At 41.6% G+C, this 24,812-nt stretch overlaps 1 protein-coding gene across 17 annotated transcripts in view; it reads right to left on the reverse strand.

Moving 5' to 3' along the window:
* macf1a (microtubule actin crosslinking factor 1a) overlaps positions 1 to 24,812 on the reverse strand; it is a 233,408-nt gene that overhangs the window by 152,156 nt on the left and 56,440 nt on the right. Inside the window, exon 1 of one of the 17 annotated variants that reach the window (XM_087170603.1) lies at positions 12,571 to 13,018. The exons of the other annotated variants lie outside the window; for them this stretch is intronic. Coding sequence (XP_087026729.1) covers positions 12,571 to 12,625 — 55 coding nt within the window. The 5' untranslated portion in view covers positions 12,626 to 13,018. Of the gene's footprint in view, positions 1 to 12,570; positions 13,019 to 24,812 lie in introns of those variants that run through there. 17 annotated transcript variants of the gene reach the window in all.

Consider the following 24,812-nt stretch of genomic DNA (forward strand, 5'->3'; position numbering starts at 1 on the left):
GGGGGGGTGGGGGTGGGGGGAGGAGGAGTGGAGCTGGGAGGTGAGGGAGGAAAAGAGCAGGAGGCAAGAGGAGAGATATGTTGATATAAGAAGACCAGGAGGAAGGAGGTTAATATAAAAAAAAACACTCATTTTCAGTCTATTTTCATCATATTGGTCATGATAACAGATTACGATAAAACAGGTCACACCAAAACTTATTCACGAAATTTGCATGAAACTTGAGCTATGACACAAGTTGAAATCAAGCCGACTACAGCTACAATGGTTTTTGATTAATCAATAAGTCGACTGACAGAAAATTAATCAACAAGAATTCTGAAAATTCAATTAAACGGTGGAAATCCACTGATTTGAGCTTCTCAAAAGTTTGTTTTATTTGAAGATGTTGAGTTTAACTCATGTGACCAACAAATAAATCAAATCCTCATTTCTGAGAAGCTCAAATCACCAATAATTAATTTATGATCAAAATAGCTGACACTTGTTTTCTTTGGCCTGGTCCCCTGAGCAATTTTATTGGGCCTTAAAACCAAAACTTAGTACACTCGTAATGACTGCAAAGGATAACTGTTCGGTTTTCACTCAGCGTGGTGAGAGTAATGTTTTTATTACTGATAGGAATGATGGAGGAGACAATAAAACATTGATTTAAGTGTGAATTTCCCTTTAAGGAAATAAGACAGCAGTACTGTTAATATCAGCTGGATGTTGATTGTTTTTCTGTCTGTTAATGTAAAGAAGTTTGTGTTCACAGCAGTGACACGGCTGCTAAAACACAGCGCTGACAGACTGTATTGATGTTCTATCTGCAGATACTGTTAGTGGGTTTATTGACTGGTGGCTCTGCGCTCTGGGCTTCAACATCATGTAACTAGTGCAGAAAAAGCCTTCGATAAAACACAGACAGCACCTTTTAAAAACGAACAGATCGAAGTTCGATGAGGCTGGGAGCAAAAAGTCAGTCCAGGTCAGCCAAGTAATCAAGTAAGTGAGATGAAGCTAGAGAGAAACACATGTGGTGCAGAGAAAAACAAACAACTGATGAAGCTAAAATGAGAAAAAGAGGAAGAGAAAGTACAAATGTACATGGTCCCAACACCTAATTTACCTATATCCACACAAACACAGCAACAAACAAAGGCTTCCTCCATACCCCACCCTAAACACACAGCATATGTAAACTCTGTTCAGATGATCTGAGCTTGTCTATGACCAAACAAACACACAGGAGGAAATCTCCAGTGTTGAAGACGCCCTTCAGCATCAGTGTGTTTCTTCAACTGTAAACGCTCCAAAAATAAATCTAAGTCAAACTGTTTCTATCTTGGAAATAATCTTGAGAGCCAAAGCAAAGATGGCAGACGTGTTTTAGATTCTTCCAGGGACCAAGAAAGAGCAACATGGCACATCAATTTTTCCGTCCCTGCTTAGACACACACACACACACACAGACACACACACACACACACACGCACACACACACTCTCTATCTCCTCTCCATCATTTCTCTCAAATCTGACACTGAGTAAATTATGGACTTGAGAGCAGCCAGCTCCGTATCACACTGAGATAACACTACGTTTCCCACGCTGCCCCCCGTCTCCAGGAAGTGGAGCCAGGCGAGCTCATAAAGGAGAGGAGCCGGCAGGACCCTGATAGAGTCTGGGGACAACAGGAAGTAAACAGGAAGTGGGAGAACAGAGCAGACGAAGGCCCCTCCCACTGCAACAGCAGGAGAGAGCAGCTGAGACGAACAAAATAAAACCCAGTAAAGAAAGAAACCACAGGAATTAAAAGCCTCGGGACTGTTTGTCACTCTGTGTGTGGCTGACAGCTACACACCTGCACACAATGGAATTCAGAATATGCAAATTAATAAATGCATAACTCAGATTGTCAAAATCAATTGCAAATTCATGCAATATATATTGTTTTCTTAAATTAACAGCCATTTTTTCCTCATTTCAAGGCTTTATTTAAAACATTTTCATACCTGACAGACTTCCAACACGAAAATGATTTAAACTGAATCATAGGAGAGCTTAAGATTTCCCAGTCTGCTTGATTGTGTCATTACAATAAACTCCAACAACCGCTTTAACAATTAGAGATTGCTTGAAATTAATGTTTCACTACAAACACTTAATGCTTCTGGTGCTTGTGCATAGTTGCATGTTACTTTTCCGATGCTTTGTCCATGTCAAATTAAATTAAATTTAGAGCACAAAGATGAATGATTTAAAGGAAGATCCTAAATCTGTCAAGTTCTGACTTATTTTCTTTGTAGAGCTTGTGGGGAAACTCCATTTAACACACCTGCATCACACTGACTGGACAAAGACAACATCTCATCATTATCTAATTCAACTGGCCCTCAGACCTTCTGATCTGACCTGGACTAAATATAACCCCTCATCTATTCCCGCCTCTCGTTTCCACCTCCAGACGTCATAAATCATTAACGTGACAAACTGTTTTGACGAGCTCAAGTGAGTCTTATCAAACACTTCACTGACTGAGAGTCTGTTTTTCAAGTGAAGGATCAAAGATATTAATTTGTAAAAATGAAGCTCTTTATACAGAACATGTTCATTCTGATTCTACAGCTGCAGTGAATATCAGAAAACTCTGCATGGAGTCATAACAGACTGAGAAGGACACACACACACACACACACACAAACACACACACACACACACACACACAGGTCAAACCATGTCAATAAACAGTCATGTGAGAGCCAAATAACAGATAAGGGAGCAGTAATTTGCAGGTTGAAAAAGCGACAGTGTTCAGGAGTGAACCAGGACAAAGGGCCAATCACTGCAGAGACACCATGTCAATTAAAGCGAAACTCCATTCATTCAGGGAAACAACATGATTAATTAAATGTATGTAAACAAAATAACTGTCCAACAAAAAAACTGAGCCCAGCAAAGTTTCCTGAGAACATCCTAATCAGGGAAGAAGAATTTAAAGACTGGTGCTGAGATCATCTTCACTCCTTCAGTGGAACGAAAGTGATTCTGAGACCGAGGTCGGGCACAACACAAGCAGACTCTGGACCACAGCAGACAGCAGGGACGAGGGGAAACGACCTGAAACTCAGAAGTGACACAGTGAACTGAGGCTGAAGTGCTGTGACATTTTGAATCTTTCTCCGCTGTGCCTTGACCTTTAAGTTCCCTACCATGGATCTGCTCAGGGGGATTTCAACACTCGCTAAACTGAGGTACATTGTTCTCTCACATCCCGTCTGCATCCACCAAAATCAAGCTGATTAATTTCATGAAAATGACAAGAAGATGAAATGACTTTAAACTGGGTGGAAACTGACAGGAGCCAGTCGATCCAGTTCAGGGGTGTAACTAAAACTCTTGTCTTGGCTTGTTTAAACAAACTGTTTGACATTTTGGGAAATCTGCTTATTGGCGTTCTTTCTGGGAATCTGATGTTGCATGGTAGATAAACATAAAGTAAACAACGGTAAACATGAAGCTACAGCCTCAGGGACAATTAGCTTCAGACTGGAAACATTTGACATGAAGGTTCAATGTCTTGCTGAAAGGCAGTGACAACAGGTAGCAACTCATTTCAGCTGTTGTGCTGTTTCACCCTCCATTCCTCCTCCACACGGCAACATCCCCTCCACTTATCTCCCTCAGCGTCGTCTTTATTTCCCTCCAGTCCGCTCCTCCTCTCCTTGTCACCTCGGCTTTGTTCCCTCGCCTACGCCAAACTCACTCTCACACTCGCGCAGTAATTACATGCACAAAATGTGCTGTGCTGTGTGATTATAGCCCCGTCAGAGCAGGGAGAAGGCTGCGGTTAGAGAGTCAACGCTACACGGATACGGCGTGTAAGACAGGGAGCGAGGGGCTGATGAAGTGTTAACAAAATGTTCCTCATAGACACATAGGGAGGCAATAAAACACTCAACGTCTGCTGTGACAGACTCAAAGACGCTGCACTGCCACAGAAGAATGACAGATATTTAAGATCATATAAAAACACATTGTTGTGTTTCTTTCCTTTGACCTGAGGACTGATACTACAACTAATCAATACATCTCTCCTATGGGGGGCGCTACAGCCCCACCGGCAGCACTGAGGGGCTCTGAGGCTCTGAGGGGTCGTTATCCAGAGATACTAGCTCAGGTCTACATGGGCAGCAGTAAACGTTTCAGCTCAGCTCTGCAGGAGAGGCGACATGAGGCCACACCCAACCGGCTTCATGCTGATAAACGCAGCAGAAGGCTTATCATGCTCAGCACATCTGGATGACTGCTACTGAACACTGTGTGTGTGTGTGTGTGTGTGGTGACCTAGAAGTTGGAGACATCATCCATCAACCAGCAGAAACTGAGATGAGATCTATCAGCTTCAGGATGCTTGGCCCTCACATGTGCACAGAAACATCCCCCTGTCCCCTCCTTCTTCTTCTACAGCAAATATTAAATCAAGTAAAGCAGAAGTGTACAAGCGGTATTAACACATCCCAGCACAAACAACAGCTAATCATGCCTGAAATCTCATGTTCAACGTTTCATGTTTGTACTTTCAAGTCATTTTCAATGTTGGGCAGTTAAAAAAAAACTAAGGTTTCTGTGGTCTTCAGTTTATGTTTCATGTGTGGTTTTAATGGTTTAGAAGAATATAAGTTTGGGATCTGAGAGGACACAAGGTTGTGATTGGGGTTAAAATGTTTCTGTTTTTAAGATTATTTTTTTAAGATTTTTTTTTTTTTAGTTTTAATAGTTTGTTTTCACAATATAAATAAATAATATGAAAACAGTAATGACCACAGCCAAAAAACAAAGGACAACATACTGAGATGAGGACACACACATAGAAAAGAAAAATAAATAAATAGAAAAAATTAAATACAAAATGAAGTGCCAGCATGACTGTGATGCATAGAGTGCTTTTTTAAAATGTGGCTGGAGCTGAAATATTTTCGGGCTTTTATAATCTCCTCCTTTTGTCATATTTGTCCCTCACAACCCTCTTCACACACTGGAACACAAACCCCACACTCCTCCTCCTCTTATCATTCCAATAACTTCATTCATCCCCACATAAAAAAATGATACTATTAGCATGAATGGCTACATCCATTCTGACTTATTATCCACTCTGGTCTCATCTACTGAAATATGGAGCCAGCAATACGCTCCTGTATAATGAATATTACTGCGTGACTGAATATATTATTGCTGCTTCTATTGCACCGATTCACATTAAATAGTGCAGCTGTGTTTTTAGTGCTGCAACGGATCGGCCTGATTTCTCCATGTGATCGTGTCATTTGTCACAACGTTTGATGGTGAGGTCAGATATAATGGATGTGACCTTAAATATGATAATAACATAACAACACTCAGTGCTGCATCAGGTCAGGCCAGTTCTCAGATGTTAGACACAAACTGAGTTTTCTGAGGATGTGAGAAAGTGAAGTTGATGAGTTAATTATGCTGTCTGTTCTAACGACTCCACCTTCTTAAATCTGGGTCAGCCAAACTGAGATCGAGGTCATGTTGTAACGTTGTGGTAAAGGACTGCTACAGAGGTGAAGGTGGTGTTTTGGATGAAAGTTGTTCATGGTGCACTGTCCGAACAGTTATGGGATATGTCTGATATTCACCTGTTTGGCTGATAAACCACCTCTTCCTCTGCTTAAACCTGGCACCTGCTCTCACATTAACATGGAAACAAACAACCTCAAGACATTTATGCAACCTGATCAACAAGCTTTTGAAGTTCAGACGGGCGGCTCGTGTGCTCGTGACACAAAACAATGTAAAGCTTCTGCTGGTTTACTAAGTAACACTGTGTTTTCAGCTCCAGTCACAACCACTTATCTATATTAACGAGCCTTTAGAGTCGAGGTGGAATGAGGTGCGAGCGGGTCGGGATTCATTTTATTAAAGCTTTGATTTCTCAGGTTTTCTTTGTAAACTAGTGTGAGTAAGATGACGTCACTTCAGAGCTCAGTGCCTCTTGCGTTTGGTAAAAGCAAATGTCGCTTCAGGCAACAATGATTCTAGTATTTTAGTTACTATAATTCAACATTAGGTTTTGTGGTCCAACTCTTTCACTGAGATTTGGAAAAATAAAAAAACACTAAATTCCAGCTCAGTTTTCAAACATTAAGCACACATTGATTCAAACATGCAACCTGATTACCTAATGATCAATAAAAAAAAGAGCATTAAAGACACTTTGGCTTCCATTCATTGTGCCCAACCACAAAAACTAAATACCAGAATGCTTGTCTCCAGCTTCTAGACTGGAGACTGATGGTTTTAAAAAGCTGACTCAGATATTCTTGGGAGTTATTTGGGGGTATTTTGGAGCCTTGCCTCGTACACAGGTTTCACCTCCTGAGTCTGGTTAAGCCATTAATAGTAATTGAGGCATTAAAGTCAAGATAATGTTTTTCCTGCATAAATTACTCCAGATAAAATATGTGCTGTGCAGCCAACAGAGTCTCCACACAAACCACCGGGTTCATTCAGATGGTGAGAGCAGTCAGATCTGAGTGTTTTATGTCTATTTAGGGTCTTGTGGTTTCGCTCTGGATTCAAACGCTGGAACTCAAAAAATGAAGGAGAGATGGATCAACAGTAACGCTGACGGCTAATTCTGGAGGATGAAAGAAACAGAATCGTTTACGTCTCGGATGAAATATGCAGTCAGTCCATGTGAGGTTAAGACGGCTGGACTCGGAGGACGAGGTGAAGAGAGGTGTGTGTGGTGTGTGTGTTGAGCTGTGTACTGTTCAGCGTCTTAAATCCTCACATCTAAGAAACAGCAAACACCATTTTTTTAATTGATTATCAAAACAGTTGCCGATTAATTTTCTGTTGAAATCTGTTGATTAATCAGCTAATTATTGCAGCTGTATATTAACTGTAAACAGGAGTACTGGTGATAAGTATGAGTATGTGATGTTTGAAGGTGTGTGGAGCCTCGTCTCGTTGCGTAACAGCGCTGGTTTATTATCAAGGATTTTCACTCAGTGGGGTTAAAGCCTGGTGGATTAAAACTTCGGTGGGCAATGACAAGTCAAGGCTAAGTGACCCAAATTAACTGCCCAGACACACACACACACACACACACACACACACACACACGCCGAACACGCACACACTCATTCACCTTCTCACACACCGCCTTCACCTACCTGCTGTGTTCTTTTCGATCGTCTCCAAACACACATTTGCTCATCAGCCAGCTGTCCCACTTTCCCGCCTCGTCTCATCCAAACAAGCTGATCACCTTACACGCTTTGCAGCAACCTGATGTCCGACATGACAAACCCTGTCCCCTCCCTACAAACACACACATTAGCCGGCACCTCCCCCTCACTAAAGGGAGGTCTTGTAGCATAGCACCACCTCAGTGTGATCACACTCAGACATCATCCACATAATCACATCACACCTCCATTTAAAACATGTTTTCAAAACCTTCAGACGTTTTGCACCGAGGAAAAAGAAAAAAGGTATTTCTAATCCGCACGTTTATCCCTTCAGTCCAAGTTAATCCAATTCAAAAACAACTATGTCGGCAAAAGACAAACTCATGACAGCAGAGACAACAATGGAGTTAATGTTAGGTTTACACCAAAGTCAAAAACCATTCATATGACTGGATTATGATGAAGTGGCGGCTTATTGCTTTTACCCCTCTCTCTGCCTGGGAGCGGCCGCAGTGAGACAAAGGCCTCCTGTATGTGACTGTAATAATGGCTGAGGGTTTGGTCCACTACCATCTCCTCCCCATGGCAGGAGAAAAACTCTAGGTTGGACTCCAACACCTCCTGCTCTTGCCAGATAGTGTTTTGGTAACCTGAACCTCTTGGCTGAACTGAGTTACATTCTTACAAGAAAATACAGCCTGTAACCAATCAGCTTAAACCAGACTATGGCTGGAATTTACCAAAATAGCAACAAAAGAGGAAGGAATAACCAACACTGCTAAAATCAGGGCCTTAACTTTCTACTACAATACAAGACTCTTGCAATAAAAATATGTTCTGCGTTTAAGGTTCCTTCAACATGTCAATCTATGAAGAAAGGAAGGCAGGATGACTCAAGGCTGGGTGTTGTCACAGTGGCTATTAACAGCTACAGAAACACTGAGTTGCAAGGAAACACACAAATAATTAGCAAACACACCTCCTTAATGGCTGAGTCACAGTCACACACACACACACACACACACACACACACACACACGCACGCACACACGCACCCACGCACACACACACACACACACACACACACACACACACGTACGCACACATGCACACACGCACACACCCCATCTTCTCCATTCATGAAGTCAAAGAATAGAACGGAAACACACAACATGGTCAGACGGTCAGTAGCTGGAAAATGAATGACAAGACTGTGTTTGAGGAAGTTACAATTGTTTGATTAATCACTTGGTATTAAATATTACACAACTGTGAACAAACATCCTTTAAAAAAACGTTTCAAGAGTCCAAGATTAAGAGTTGAAATATTGTGTTTGATCCATTTGCATTGATATGAAACAGAATCATCTCATATTTGAGAAGCTGTAAACAGTGAAACTCTAATTAAATGATTAATCAGTCTTAGTTTAAGTGTGTAATGTGAATTTGTATTTCATTGTTGAGAACTTTGAACTTCGGTTTATGGACGTGAACTCGCTCTCCTGCTGTAGCACTGAGGGCATTGACACAGGTCAGGTCTGACACGCAAACACACAGGTACACAGACACAGAGAGGAGCCCCTATGGAGAACTGAAGCACACACACAGGAAAACAACGTAGCCCATAGCACAGCATGAATCTAGCATGTAAGGCTGCAGCTCAGGTCATGTGACCCCAGCCAACAGGTAAAGAGAGCGAGATAAGAATAGAAGCTGTCAGCTACTCCGCCTTAAACAAATCATGACCAAACTCCTCGGACCTCACACACACACACACACACACACACACACACCTTCTGTTTCTCTGCCACACAGCTATCCACTGCACCATCAGTCTCCTGTGGCAGGTGACAGCAGTTAAACACACAATGGGCGGCCAGCTGAAGTACATGAAAAACACGTTCCTGCGCTCCTCACTGAGGTGGAGTGTGGACGAGGGGATGTGAGTGGAGACAGATGGCAGAGGGGATGAAGCCCCACGGTGGTCAGACAAAGACACGGCCAACTCTTTACACCATGAGCCAAACAGCAGAACAATACCACAGTTAACTGTATATCTACACCTTCAACTGGAAAACATTTGTGTAAATTTGTTATTAGCAAGTAAAACCTGCTGCGCAAAGCACGAGTTTACAAGGGCGCTGTAACCACCGAATGTGTAAAGATAAAACTTTAGACACAAATTAAAAACATATAAATGATAAGCATGAATTAAAAACCGTTAAGAAAATAAAATAATTAAGACTAAAAACCAATCAGTAAACAGGTGTGTAAAATAAAACTATTAAAAAGTAGTTACAAATAAAAAAATAAATAGTCCAATAAAAATAAGACATTAAACCAATAAAAGTAATAAAAGTAAAATAAAAGGGTAAATTAAGACCAGCAAACCAGACTACTGGAAAACACGGCTAAAAAGGAATGTTTTCAGTTTCAGTATTAACAATAATAATAATAATAATAATAATAATCTTTATTAATAGAGCACTTTTCATACAAGAGATGCAGCTCCAAGTGCTTTACAATTCAATATCAAAGTGCAATAGAATACGGGCGAATAGAAGGACAATGAAAATCGACTTTAGAAAGACAGCAGATGATTTTGATGATGGTTTTCAGCAGTTCTTATAGCTCCTGGCAGGGGTTCCCATAGTTTTGGAGCATAGTAATAACATTTTTGTGTGTGTAATTGTACACAAAGGAAATCTAAATTAAATTCTGTATTTAAAATCCGGACTGTAGAAGATCAATTGCAAAACGACAGAGAATCGACAGAGTGAGCCGGTCCCAAACCATGAAGAGTTTTAAAAACCGGGGTAATATGATCTCTCTTTCTTGTTTTAGTTAAAAATGTGTGGGTGCCTCATAACTCCAGTCTGGGAGTTGTTCATCCAAAAACTTCATCTTCTCCTTGAGATGACTCTACAACACTAAAATCTAAATCGAAGCCCGCTGAACAAACAAACAAGACAATGAATTAAAGTTGGTTTTCAGGTTCCACTACATCCTTGGGTGATTCTTTAATTCACAAAAACCATTTGCCCGGTTTTTTTTAAGCTCATTTTATCCAATGCTGGATAAATTAATTACATTTGTGATTATTGCGTTTTCCCACTGGCTTTAACAGTGGTTAAAGAGTTTAACATCAACTGTAATTGAAGGGGTTAAAGGAGATTGTAGGTGATTCTAACCCAGCCTGACATCTACTGCTGTAAAGCCTCAGACAGAGCAGCTGTTGAGAGGGGGGGTAGTTCTGTGCCACATTATATCACCAAACCACAAGTAGCAGCAGGTGCGGCCATGACCATGGACAAACTACAAGATAAAAGACAGAGGAGGGGGTCGGCGTTTAAATTTGAATGCAGTCTTGAGATCAGGTCTGGAGACAGATTTCTGAGTGTTCTTCACATCCATCAAGGAGGTGGGCAGTGTGCCATGATATAGACCTGTGCACTGTGTTCCCTCATCAAATTGATTCTAATTATCTTGCCACATTATGTGCTCAAAGAGCTCCACCACAATTAGCTGCATGTTAACTAATGAGTGTGTGCCTTCCCTTCGCAGGCCAACAGACGATGGGAGAAGAAACAGACAGGGCAACAAAGGAAACCACAAGGTGTAACTGTTGTTAGAAAGCAGGTGTTCTACATGAGTTCAGACACAGGCAACTTCCTTTTTCTTTTCAAAATAAAATGCCTCGGTCACTGACACGAGTCACATTCCAGCTGTGGACACAGTAACTGTCCATCTATAGAAAGACGCAGACCAAAGTGTTGAGAGAGAAAACACAGAGTTCACAGAATCTGAAAGGTTTCACCCAGAACTAAATCCTCAACTTGGAGCAAACGGCTCACACACACTGTGGTCTGTGAAGTGTGATGAGCTCTCAAATTCAACCATGTATAAACTGTCTCCACTCTCCACTACCACTGTATGAGTAGATGAATAGGCTTTTGATTATAACTTTTACTCCAGGCTATGAGATGTTAAACAGATCTGTACTGAATTTAAATCCTATTGTATCACTCTGACATCATCATCACAGCAGTTCAGCCCTGATCTCACATACATTTCTATGGTTTAACTCTTGTTTTAAAGTCTTTCTGCGCAAACTCACACACACACATACATACACACACATATACTTTCTCTGTCACAAGAAGCCTACACATTTTAACTGAGGGTCATTTGACTTAATGTTGCTTTAACAGTCAAATATATGAACAACTGTGGTAAATAAAAAATAACCTGATCTTTGTGCCAGTAGGAAAAACCATACAACATATCTGAAGTATGAAGAAAAGAAATATTTTGAGAAGAACGTGACTCCTGCCAGAGACCGCCTGGTATATGCTATGCTCGGCTAACTGTTGTGATAACAGCTGCTGAAGCGAAGCATCCCTGCCGCCTCCTGCACGTCACCTGACACTTCAACAAGCCATCCTGCTGTAGTCCTTTCTCCTCTGTGTGAGTGTGTGTTTCACACACATGTCTGACTTCTCGCCAGCACCTTCTAGGATCATGTGTCAGTGATGACAAAAAGTACAGAGACGTCTGGCACCTTGACGCCACAGCCAGCGCTAACATAAACTATCAGCAGCACTTGAAAATTAGCTTCTGAAGCTAATTAAGAGCTGAAGGCCAGCAGATAAATGTTCACCAAGACCCCCAGGGTGATAGCACACATCTGTGTTAGCGGTTATGAAAGGAGGGAGCCGTTCGTCCTTCTACTGACCCACATCTTATCTGCCCACCATGCAGCAGCTGAGTAGGTCAACACACACAGACGCACATGTACTGTACGTGAAGCTGACCTTAACGTGAGCCATGAAAAAGAAAAAACAAACAATAGAAGACGAACTCATCACCTTCAACTTTAAGCTTTTCGTACATGTCACACACAGAAGATTAGGAACCTGAACGTCTCATTCTGTGAGTGTGAGCATTTCCAACTCAATGTTCAACCCTGAGATTTAAGCCAACTGTTCCAGCCTCCAAACAAACTGAGCAAAACTGAACATCATCTCTGGACTCAAGCTTACAACATACTGTACTATATCATCCTATAAGGATCACTGAAGAACACGCATGACATCTTTTAAGAGTCCAGCCCATAGTTTAGTTTACGCTGATTCTCAGCATTGGTGATTAATCCACACGTGCAACACTTCACTCTGCTGATATCACACCTGATTCCGCCAAACAGAGATAACAAGAGATAAGATCCTGGTCCCAGTAGATCACTATAACACATGATAGCCTCTAAAGCTCAATGAGTCCTTGGCAGCATAAAAGTGTTTACTTGTAGATTTTTACATGACAGGTTTAATACGACAGGTGAGAAGGTTGAAGGGGGCACCAACCTCTTTTCTCCTCAAGACCCTGGAGGAACTGCCTGTAAGCAGCCGTGGAGCTCATCCCTCCCTCCCAGAGAAAAGAGAGAAGGAGAGGGGGGGGGGGGCAGACGAATAAATAAAAAAAGAAATGTAGAGGAAAGGGAAACTGTGGTCAAGAAAATGAATGTAGGTGAGAAAAGGTGAGCGCAAACAGAAAGGTAAATGAGTAAAGACGGGGGAAGGAGGGAGAGAGTGTGGAGGCTGCAGTTAATCTGTGCAACCCGCTGGATCCAAGCTGTCAAAGAAGAGCCATCCTTTAAACGAGCAGTTAATCCCTCATCTCTCACTCGCTTCTTTTCTTCTTCTTCTTCTTCTTCCACCACCGGTCTTGTCGTCGCCTTACAGAGTGTGTGTGTCGCTGGTTACAGGAGCTCTAGCAGAGTGTGGCAGTGTGTTCGCTCTAAGCCGGATAGAGGAACTGGACTTTGACCACAAGGGTGGGTGATGTCACTTCCAGAGCCAGAAACATGTGTTTCACTTGCCTCTACATCGAGTGTGTGTGTGTGTGTGTTTGTGTGTATGTGTGTGTGTGAGTGAGAAGGAAAACTGAAAAAAAGAAGGAGGCGTGTTTTTATTACTCAGTTGCTCAGCTGTGCTTCTTTCTTTTTTTTTTTTAAAGCAGCATGGTATGTTGGCGCTGGAGTTTATGTATGAATGTTTGACTGTCACATTTGTCATTCAACCGGCTTCACATTGTGTCCTTTATGTGTGTGTGTGTGTGTGTGTGTGTGTGTGTGTGTGTGTGTGTGTGTGACTTTCAGCTGCCTGCTGGATCAACATACTGCAGCAGATTACAGAGAGGACGGCTCCCCAACACCCACTTTCCTCTTGTTTTATAATTTCACTACACAGCCTTCCTCTCTCTCTCTCTCTCCCTGTCTCTCTATCATTTCATACATGTTCCTCGACATGTCAATATTTTAGCCGACAGAACACCTCTCGTCTTCAGTTTACTACTGGAAGTTAATTGGAGAGTCTGACGTCCGTGCAAAGTGTCCGATAACATAGATTGTATACAACAGCTATTAAACTCTCCAGAGGAAAAAAAACAACTGATTGAGTCATCTATTAATGTCAGAAAATAAAATAAACTTCAGGCCAAGGTGATGTTTTTAAATCACTTCACTGTGAGACCAACAGTGTGAAACTTCAGCATGCTCGATTCATCATGATGTAGAAGATACAACAGCAGCTAATTCTCACACTTCAGAAGCTGTGGCCAGAAAACGTTTCACATTTTCACCTAGAAAATCAATTATCAAAATCAGCTGATGATAAACTTTCAATCAAGAGGGTAATGAGTAATTCATCTAATCACTCCAGGACTTTCTGGTCACCATCAAATATTACATTAAAGTTTGCCAAGTCTTCACTCCTCTGTCTGTATGTTATCAGCTCTGTCCTCTCATCAAAAGGTAAACACACCATGGTAATAATTACCTGGTTTTTAACATCTAACAGAGAGAGAGGCATGTACAATGACTGACACACACACACACACACACACACACACACACACACACACACACACACACACACACACACACAGAAAAAAGGGTTGATTAGGCCAGATGAGGTGTAGCGCCATAGCAACCAACAGGTTTACTCCAAATACCTCTGAAGGCTTCCTGCACTTCAGGACCACTTGTAAGAAATGTTGAGTATGAACAGTGGAAGAAAAGCAGTGGCATTGAATGTCAGTAATAAGTGTATTTATAAGAGGAATGCAGTGATGAAGACAGACTAATCTTCAAGGTCACATCAGGCGACATTTTATCTTCAGTCCAGGATGGTGGTTTTGGTCTGAGGCGCGTTTTTCACGAAACAGAAACTGGCACAGCAGGAAATAGGCTACAACAGTCACCAACTACTGAATCATGTTGAATAATACAAAAGCTGTCCTTTATCATGACACATTTGCTGGTTAGCGGATGAAAAACTGACAGCGGGTGTTTAAATGATCAGTCTGTGTTTCGGATGTTCCAGTCAGACTCAGTAAGAACTTTTTATAAACTAAATGATGAATCAAAAAAATTTAAATCTAAGAGCCAATTGATAATATTTGGTAAAATATGCTGTTAGGACATATTATCTAGATTCCAAATGTATCAAAGTCTGTATAATAGTTCATGTGTATGCTAAATGGTGCGTTTTGCTAAAGTTACACTTGTTTTTCTGTTACTGTGGTAAAGTGGACAACCATACAATGTTATTTATCACAGGTGAGTACATCAGTGGAGTTGGAAATTTTTGGCCGTGCTAAATGTGACGGATTGAGTGTTATATAGAATATAGAACATGAAGTCGGTATTGGACCAGGCTGAGATGTAAAAACTGAATCACCTGCTGTGACGCTGGTACATGGAAATAAACCCTCGTTCAAGTTTTCCTGCCTGAGTGTGAGTACACTGGGTGTTCATGGTACGCTTGGATTCATTCAGTGAAACACGAGTCAAATTAAGAACAGCTCTGCAGACTAAGGGGCCCAGGATTTGGAGTATGGTAAAATGGCCACAACACCAAATAAATCAACAGTATTGGAGTATTAGTATTATTATAGATCAACACTATGATCTTCTCAGAATTCAATTCAATAGTTACGAGGATGACATGCCAATTCTCTTTTGAAGAAAATAATTCAAAAGATGAAACTGGATGTCTTTGCTGTTTCCTCCTGGGCCAGGAAAAGTGATAATGATAAAACATATATGCATTTAACGTCTGTCTTTCGTGCAGAGAAATGAAAAAGCTGCTCCTCTGTATGAAAACATCTTCCACACACACATCTCTAAAAATCCTGCGCAGACAAAGCAGCGACGCGGGTTCAAAGCCAACTCCCTATTCAACAACTCTTTTAAGTTAAGAAATCCTGACAGAAGATGTTGAAGACTGCTCAGCGATCCTGAACGCTCCCCTGGGAGTCTTCTCTTTCACATGACCCTGTCAACAGCAGCCCGCTGCATCAAAGGCAACACACCGCGCACACACAGAGAAACACTTATTCACACACACTTTTTCCTCAGCACATCGTCACACACCGGGCCAGAGGAGGCGGTGGTGTGACTGGTCACCATAGCGACAGGACAGCAGCCAGTCGCTGGTGTGTTTTTCCACCTTTTACACTCGTTCCTGGGGATTAAAAAAAGCCCAGGGCCTGGCAACACACTGTAAACTGGTGCAGAGGTGTTAACGTTTAACTCTAAAACAACACAACCAAAACACAGGGAAGGTACACTGGGAAATATCTGACAGAGCAACAGGAACACACACATCTAGACAGGCAAAACATAACTGCAGCTAATCTCCTCCATGAACTTGACTTAAGAGAACAGAAACTCTCTAAAAACTCTGGCCACTAAATAAAAGGAAAAACCCTCAGAAAAAGGGAACAACGACAGCAGCTGGGAAAGATGAGCTTCAGCACCATGAGGTCACACAGTCTGAAGTTTCAGCAGAGAGGAACATAGAGAAGGTAGATGGAGAAACTGATGTATTTACCTTTGTTGGAAAACGTCAACGACGAGAACGGCAGCAGCAGCGACATGGAAGAGAAGAAAGAAAAAGACAAGTTGGTTAGCTGCTGGTTAGCGGTCAGCTTTGACTTCATCTGTTTCACCTTCGATAAAAACACACAGGGAGCATTGAGCACACGTGTATGTGTGCATCAGTAAAGTAATGAAACAAAAGCTACTGGCCGACACTTCATCAAGCTTCCACCACTTCCTGCTATAGGAGGATTCAAAGGAGTGGAGGATCAGGATCTGGACTTTAAGGCCTATTACAGCCCCTGAACTGAAACCGATGGTTTTGTGTGAGGTCATTTATGTTTCCCTGCTTTAGTCCATTTGATACTGAAAGTGTATGCAAGTAAATATATTTGGTGTTTCAGCATATATGTGCTTCTATGTGTGATACACATGATCTGAAACGCCAAGCAGTTTCTGTTTCAGCAGCTGAGGAGAAAACAGAAGTAAGTAAAACATGTTGATTTTCTACATAGGTTTTTGTATTCCTCATATTTTTAGTAAGTAAGTAAAACAATCTGTGGTTGCTGCGATCAGTATCTCACAGTAACTGGAACAAAATGGTTCTTTTTCGGCTCCTCTGTTCGATTAAGGTTGATCAGATAATATGCATATATGTTTTATCCAAACAGCCAGATTGATCAAAAACACTTTCCAGTGCTGATAACTACTAATGCGAAAGGTAAATATGAAGGTAAGTGAGTGATGAGCCAGTCAGTGATAATCACATAACCAATATCAGCCACTCGTCTTCATCTGTCCCCTCAAAAGACCGTTTTCTTGTTGAATGTTCAGCACTTTGGGTCTTAACTGTCACAATTTACTGACATTTTAATAGATAAAAAAAATGGTGAAAGTGGGTGAGTGTCAGTTATTTGGGTTAAGTTCATCCCTTCTGATAAATCCGTCACAAAACACCAAGATGAATGAAAAAAGTTCATGTTCTTTCCTGTTTTTATCCATACACTACTTAAAAGATTCAAATGTTTCAAAGCACCTGTTGCAACCTTTGTAAGAAAACCCTAACAGCCCTGAGGACGTTCCTTAGTCAGTTTATTATTGGTGTAATGATGCCAGCGGCTCCTGGCTTCACCAGAGGCATCGTCATCCTGCCCATACATGGAGAAAAGAGAAAAACGCAGTGGCACTCTCCTGAGTTTCTCCTTTTCTTTTCGTCTAAATCTAGAGAAACTGCAGCAGGAGGACGGACATCAGCGCCTCACATCTTTTCGTGCGTTTCATAGCAACACAAATTGCCTCTCTGGGGGGAAGTGAAGTTTAAAAGTTAGATCTCCTGTAATGAAAAAGGGCCACGTCTGGAAAGTTGCTGGGTGTGAGAGAAGAGGAGGCAGAGAGGAAGACGTTGTGTGGACAGTGTGATGCGTCAGAGGAGGTGAGATAACTTGAGGTCCTCAGACAGTCGAGGGTTTACAGAGACACACGAGTGAAACAAAGTCTCATGCATCAGAGAAACCTCAGAGAAGAGAGTTGGTCGGCTCTGTTCAAAGCACTGTCACGAGAGAGAGACAGAGAGAGAGAGAGAGAGAGAGAGAGAGAGAGAAAGTGACAAACTGAACTTGAAATGGAGGAGAGAGAAACAATAGGTCGGTCAGAAGGTGAGGATGTGAGGAGAGTGTGATTCTCTCCAGAGCTGTGGCCAGTGGCTCTCTGGCTCTATATATCTCATCTTCTCAAAGAATGGAGGAGGGGGGAGGAGAAAGAGAAACAGATTTCAGCAGATGCATGTAGGTCAGCTGGAGCACAGACAGTACAGTGAACAGGAGGAGGACATTTCAACACTGATGAGAAATGACAGGAAAAAAAACCCACTGCAGCCGTGAGAGAGGGAGCACAAAACGAAGCTACAGTTACATGACGCTTCAGGAAAACTGTTCATCCAGGGCTTTAAAATCAGGACTAGAAATGAATTTAAAACTTTTCTAAAAACAAAAATAAAGCCAATGAACCCTGCAGGTATATTTGATATAATTATTGACAGATATTATTGATAAAATGGCAACAAGGAAGAATAATGAGTTCAGTAAAGTAGAACTGACGGACGAAAGACATTGTACACAGTGTAAAGTATCTGATCTGAATTCTCTGTGTCTGTGAAGTGTGCTCATATTGTGTAGATTTAGCGTAGTATATGACTGGAAGAGGAATGTGGGATCCTTGTACATTTTAGTTTGTATTTATTGTATTTTGTAGCGTGTGCTCGTCTCTTCCTCGTGCTCCCGGGTGTCGCTGTGAATCCCTCACATCTACTTCTCTAACATTCAAACCCATTTTGAATCCAGTTAGCGAGGTTCTTATGAAACAGTGCCATGAAAGTAGCTGTTAGTGTGTCATTAATATTCAGGGTCTCATGGTGCGCTGCACAGCAAGTGTCCCCACTCTTCTGCTGCTGCACAACATCAGTTCCTTGTTATGTCACAGATTTTAGATTTGAGACACATTTCATTCTTAATGTGTTGAGCACAACAATAAGAGCACAGGACATGAAGAGAGTTACCAAGGCAACATGAGTGTGTAGTAATACTGTACCAGTATTCTACAGTCATCACAGGGATGGAGAGAAAGAAGAGATTTGCCTTCGACTTACTTGAAGGAGTGAATGAGGCAGACTACAAAGAGACACAGGTGAGCAGACAGAGGAGGGACAGTAAGAGAAAGAGTGGGAGCGTGATGGATGAGTAATTGTGGGGCCTTGAAAGAGATGGAGAGACAGATATGAAAAAGCCAAGTGATTCAGAGAGGGGCAATAAAAGAGAGCAATCTGATACAAAAACCATACACACAGGCTCACAGGGGGGAGGGGCTAACACAGAAATCAGGTGACACTATGCTGAGGACAGGTCAGGTTGTCATTATGGCCAAGATGTAAAACGCCAAAACATCTCCATCAACATAAACAAAGAACTCAGCATTTGAACATCATCATTGTGAACAGATTTTTATAATCTTCAATATTTGTCTGTATTTTCACATATTTATATCCCATGACTGTGCTGTCATGTTATTGCATGTCTATGGAATTATACAGTAACCTATGACAGTGCTACATAAAGCTACACTGGAAAATCTGGCAAGTTGATCTTAGTTTAAAAAAGAAAAAATCTAGGAAACCGGAAGTTAATATAACTATTAGTTTGAAGTTGTGTTGACTTTATATTCACTTGTTAAGTTTAATTAAAATGTAGTTCTGTTTACTTCATTTTATGAAGTTGTTTCTTTCTTACAGGCCTCTGGAAGCTTACATTGCCAGATAAATGTTCAAAACACACACACAGACACACACACACACCCCTAGACACACACAAAGACAGGGTGGGGCTGGAGCTAAATACCATGATAATCTAGACCTCCACTACAGGCCCCAACATGTTTACCCACAAGCCTTTGCATGAGCTGCACCATGGCAGCAAACCAGAAATTTAAGACATTTTCATAGGAATGAACGTCTCGTTTTCTTCTTCTACTCCTTCCACATTTGACACAGTAAAATTTGAATGAATTTGTATTTACTGCTGTGGCTTGTTGGACTTTGTTAAATTGTGTTGAACTGTCCGGTGCTTCTAGCTACAGTGCAGAGGAGGAGCAAATTGATATGAAGGAACATTTTGTGCATGGCCCATTACCATTAGTCAAAGGTTGCCATCATTTCTGTGTAGCTCATTACCTAAACTGACTCCCTGCCATTGTGGTTACTCTTTAACAATGACAACGGAGGCTGGAAGGGAGAGCGGAGGAAAGCAGGATGCAATATTTGGCCGGTGGAAGGGTAAATGTCATTGATCCACATCTGCTCGGTTTCCAGCAGCAGCCGTTTGTTTTCTGTTAACCGAACAAACTGAGCAGCAGCAGTGAGCCACAAAGACTGAGCAAATAAAGAGAGGAGCCGCAGCAAGACTCGCGTTTCACAAACAGAACATTTAAAGGAAAAAGATAAACCACCGGAAAAGGCAGCGAAAATAAACAAACAGCACTAAGGTAATTCACTGCTGAGCTGCATTTGTGCAACTGACTGCTCAGTTCACGTTACAATTCTGACATATTCATACTAATACTGTATAACTGTATAACAACAAGGTAATATTCTAAAGTCAGTGGGATGCAGCTGTGCAGACAGGCAGCCAAGAGGTGGGTGGGAAAGTAGAGGTGGTTTTAAAATACAACCAGTGAGACACACACACACACACACACACACACACACACACACACACACACACACACACACACACACACACACACACAAGAGCTGGAGAGAAAGGGAGGTGGGCGAAAAGTTGAAATGGAGTTGATCATTTAGAAGAGAGAGAGCAGAATGAATGAGTAAGTGGGATGAGTGGGAGGGAGACACAAAGAAAATATGATGTCAGAAATATGGAGAGAAAGAGACAAAGGTTGAAAGAAGTAAAGATCTGACACACACTACTACACAGTAGTACTAATACAATATAAACTAATTCCCACATGATACACAAAACTATTCAGCTGGGGTCTTCAGCGTGTCCCTCAGTGTGTTTTACAGTCCACAGACCCCAGAGTTTTCAAACTAAAACAGGTCCAGCAGCATTTCTGAAACTCTCCGTTTTTGGGGCTGAAACTCCGGGGTGTGGACGGCAGGAGGAAACGTGGGAAGAGACATGAGTTTTAAAGCCAAAGCATAGTAGTGTGGACGTAGGCTAAGGTCACAGCCACGTCAATCTCTCTCTCCCTTTGTTTACTGTCTTCTCTCTTCTGTCACTTATCACATAAAGTCATAAAAGGAGAAAATGTATCTGAAATGTCCAAATTAACTGCAAAAACATTAACATATGGATGTATATGTAGACAGTGTGTGTCACATACACAGATCTGATGTACTGTGACACATGAACACAAACCAACACCTCACATTCAAACACCTGTCTACTCTACATACTTTATGTGGCCCACTTAGATTAAATTGCAGTTGTTTGTGAGACTTGGAGACAGACGGGACAAAGTTGTCCTTGACACACACACACACACACACACACACACACACACACACACACACACACACACACACACACACACACACTCTCTTTAACACAGTCACATCTAGATATAGTTGGTCCATGTGCGTCACAGAACCCATGACCATGCATTTCACCAACACTACGCAGTCACACAACAATGTCAGGTTCTCCTTTTGATAAGTGCTAATTAAGACTTGTATGTTGCTAATAAGAGACACAAAGTCAAAGTCAGCTTTCTGCCAACAGTGAGATATCACCTATCATGAGCTTAATAAAAACTAAACTCTGCTTAAATACATTAGCAGATACTCTTATCTAAAGCACCCTGCAGTAACACTGCTACACACTGACGCATGTTTAACCCTCCAGACACTGATCAGTGATTTAAAGTTGGTTTGGTTAAAATCCTGCTCTGCGTATTCGCTTCCTGTACAGAGATATTAGTTTTACTATGTGTGTCACTGTTGGGCTTTATATTGTGATGTGAAGAAGCTACTGTTGCTCACAGCAGGTTGTGAGTGTCTGACTCAGGAGAATCAGCATGTGCATTAGCAGGTGAGCGGATGATTACGACAGACACGGATGGATGTGTTTTTAATGGCATCCATAAATTTAATAAGCTGAGAGACGAAACCACAGTGACGCTGCTCCTGAAGACTCCCCTGTCTCTGGGAGTTCCCGAGCTGAGTGTTATTAAATATTCACTCATTCAAATTTATGAGACGAGACCAGCTTAAAAAGAAAAGAACATCGTCAGCACAAAATGATCATCGGGGGATCACTGTGTGCTTTTATGTTGCGCCGCGTGAGGCCCTGTTCAGAAAAAAAAATCAATATGTTTTATGGGGAGCAGCTGCTTTTTCTACACAAACTTCACAGGAGGAGGAATACCTGCCAAACTAAAAAAAATCAAGACATAACCTCTCAAGAGCTTTTGCTGCTGCAGTTCAAGTCCGGCAATTAAACAGGTCAACGGCAAACATGTCATTCACCACTGATGAGATCCTTCTCTGAGCCGACTGCCAAGCAGCAACCACCACAGTGGAAACTTTAAAGCTAAAGGTGAACTTCCTGCACTGAAGCCTTCCACAGGGAACAGGGAGCTTTTGAGGAATTAGTTCCTCCACCTGCGTTTCCACCAGAGGAACCAGGGTCGCAATTATACAGAGAGTTTGACCTGCACAAAAGTTCCTGCTCAGGAGTGTAGAACTTTCTGGAGGTGCAGGAAGTTTCAGAATGAGGCCTGAACGTCTCTGATTGGTGTGCTTGTTTTTTCTGCAGCAGTTATACACTGAGCATTTTAAAAAAACATCCGACTGCAAACATTGTTTTGTTTGTAGTCAACAAAGCTCTGGATGGAGCAGTCAATAAAGGTTTTATGACTGATGGACAACGGCAAAGTCTAAGCTTTGTTGTTCTGCTAAAATTCTCTCACTTTATGGAAGTGAATGAGAAAAACCAAAACTTCTTTATCTTCCGATACAAAAACAAAACATTTCAACCAGAATCCACTGTATGATTTTGATAACTACCATTTTATTAAGAGGATATCAAGGGTTAAAAAGGGTGATGATAGCGGACATGTTTGCTTGACTAAAAGACATCTTATCTCAGTCAGCTCATTCATGCCTAACATCCACCACCAGACTCATAGATGTAGTCTGTTGATTTCTACAGCTAAGCACTGTCGCTTCCTCGTTAGGGCACTAAAAGTTATTACACTTAAACTTTTATGCGGTAAGATATATTATTAACATTCACCACAGGACCGGTGTAGACAGCGTCTCCTGCTGTATAGATTGCCAGAAGTAAATGGAAGACTTGGAAGAGTTAGCACAGACACGAATGTGGTTATTCATCAGCTGGGATCAAAGGAAGCAGCAATGACTTAAACAGAAGCAGGAAGGAGCTGCTGAGGAGGATAAACACTGAGGAACAAGTGAATAAGTTTTCCACAGTAACAACCAACACTCCACATTTCAGCAGAAATTCACAATGTTGTTGTTTTTGAAATGATAAATACTAAAGTTAAGCTAAGTGGAAAATGGCTGATAGAGAGAATACAGGAAAATAACTGAATGTGAAAATGAAAAGAAAAAACAAATCATTACTCCCAGAGAAACCATTAACTGTGGCCATGCTTAAAGAGGATTTCTGCACCATGAATACAGAGTCTGCAGTGTCAGCCACTGGCCAGCTGACAGCTCCTCATTTCATTAGAGAGTATAATTAATAACCAGTCATTAAGAGGCCTACCTAAGCACCTAGAGAGAAACGAGGGAAGAAGAGGAGAGGCGGGAGGACACGAGGATTAGAGATGGGGAACAGAGGACACTGGATAGACAGGCTGGACGGAGTGAAGGGAGGGATGATGGGAAGCTGGATGAGTCAGATGAGGAGGAGAGGATGACAATACGCTGCAACCTCATCACCACGTGCCGAGACTTATTTGACCCTTTCATTTTGAAATAAATATATTCCTGTTTTTTTGTTTTTTTTCTTCAGTCCCTCTCTCCATTTGTCTCATCTGTTATTCCACTGATATCTCCTTCCACCATCACTTGACTGTGGAAACTGGGCCGATCACACCCCGGACAGAGAGCTGACATTTGCCTTCCGCAGTTTCACTGTTCCACCCACCAAATGCTGAGCTTTCACAGAGCAGAGGACGATACCAGCCACTGAGAAATATTTGCCCGTACTAGGTCGCTGACACCCTGCAGCAGAGTATAAGTTCACTTCAGCATCTCGTCACTGTCTGCTGTAAGAACAGAGCCTGGAAGTCCCCTCTCTGCAAGACTCATCTCTCTCTCAATCCACACATTAAGAAGCAGCTATTTCCAGACGGTGTGAGCAACGAGGCTCTGCGTTATTCACTCAGCCTGAATTAGCAGCTTCCACAATGTAACCTTTGCTTTTCAACATCACTCGTCTCCCACCTTCTGTGAGCATGTTCTCATTCTGCTTTTATTCAGGAATCTGCTGTGTAGAGGTGACGACAGGATGAAATGAACTCATGCTGCTGTACTGTGACTTTACAAACTGGATTTATAGTCAAATCACTCAGACTTTCTTACTGTCTGTAACCTCTGTAATATATATATATATGTTCGCTTTATTTTATACTTTTACAGTTGAAACAATAAGTCACTTCATTGATAGTTTATCTGGCAACAGTTTTGACAAATCAGTTCACCATTACATGTGTTTAATCAAGAAAAAATAATGAATATTCTCTTGTTTCAGCTTCTCAAATTTTGCTGTATTTCTGTGTTTCATTATTTCAAATGAAATCTTTAGGGTGTTGACTTGGTCGGACAAAACAACTTCAATTTCCATCACCTAATAAAAAGACATGAAAAATTAACCAATTAATTAATCAATAGTGAAAATAAGATTTAGCTGCAGCAGTATTTATTCATTCAAGAGATACCAGGGCAGGATGATCACTAAAATATCTCATAATAACTCCATCATTATATGTAATTGGTAAAAACAAAAGCAGACAGGAAAAGTAGGTCTGACAGCAGAAGCTATTTCTCTCCTGTGCTGCTCTTTATGTGAAGTGTCAGTACACGTCCACACCCTGTAATGTGACAGCAGTAAGTCATAACGCAGAATATGCAAATACCGATCTTACTGCACCCAGAGGACCGACCCCCCCCACCACCCACCCACC

The sequence above is a fragment of the Seriola lalandi genome, unplaced genomic scaffold (genome assembly GCF_002814215.2).
Source record: "Seriola lalandi dorsalis isolate HSWRI2012SDOR001 ecotype SW California unplaced genomic scaffold, Sedor1 jcf7180002054954, whole genome shotgun sequence".
NCBI classification, from domain to species: Eukaryota; Metazoa; Chordata; class Actinopteri; order Carangiformes; family Carangidae; genus Seriola; species Seriola lalandi.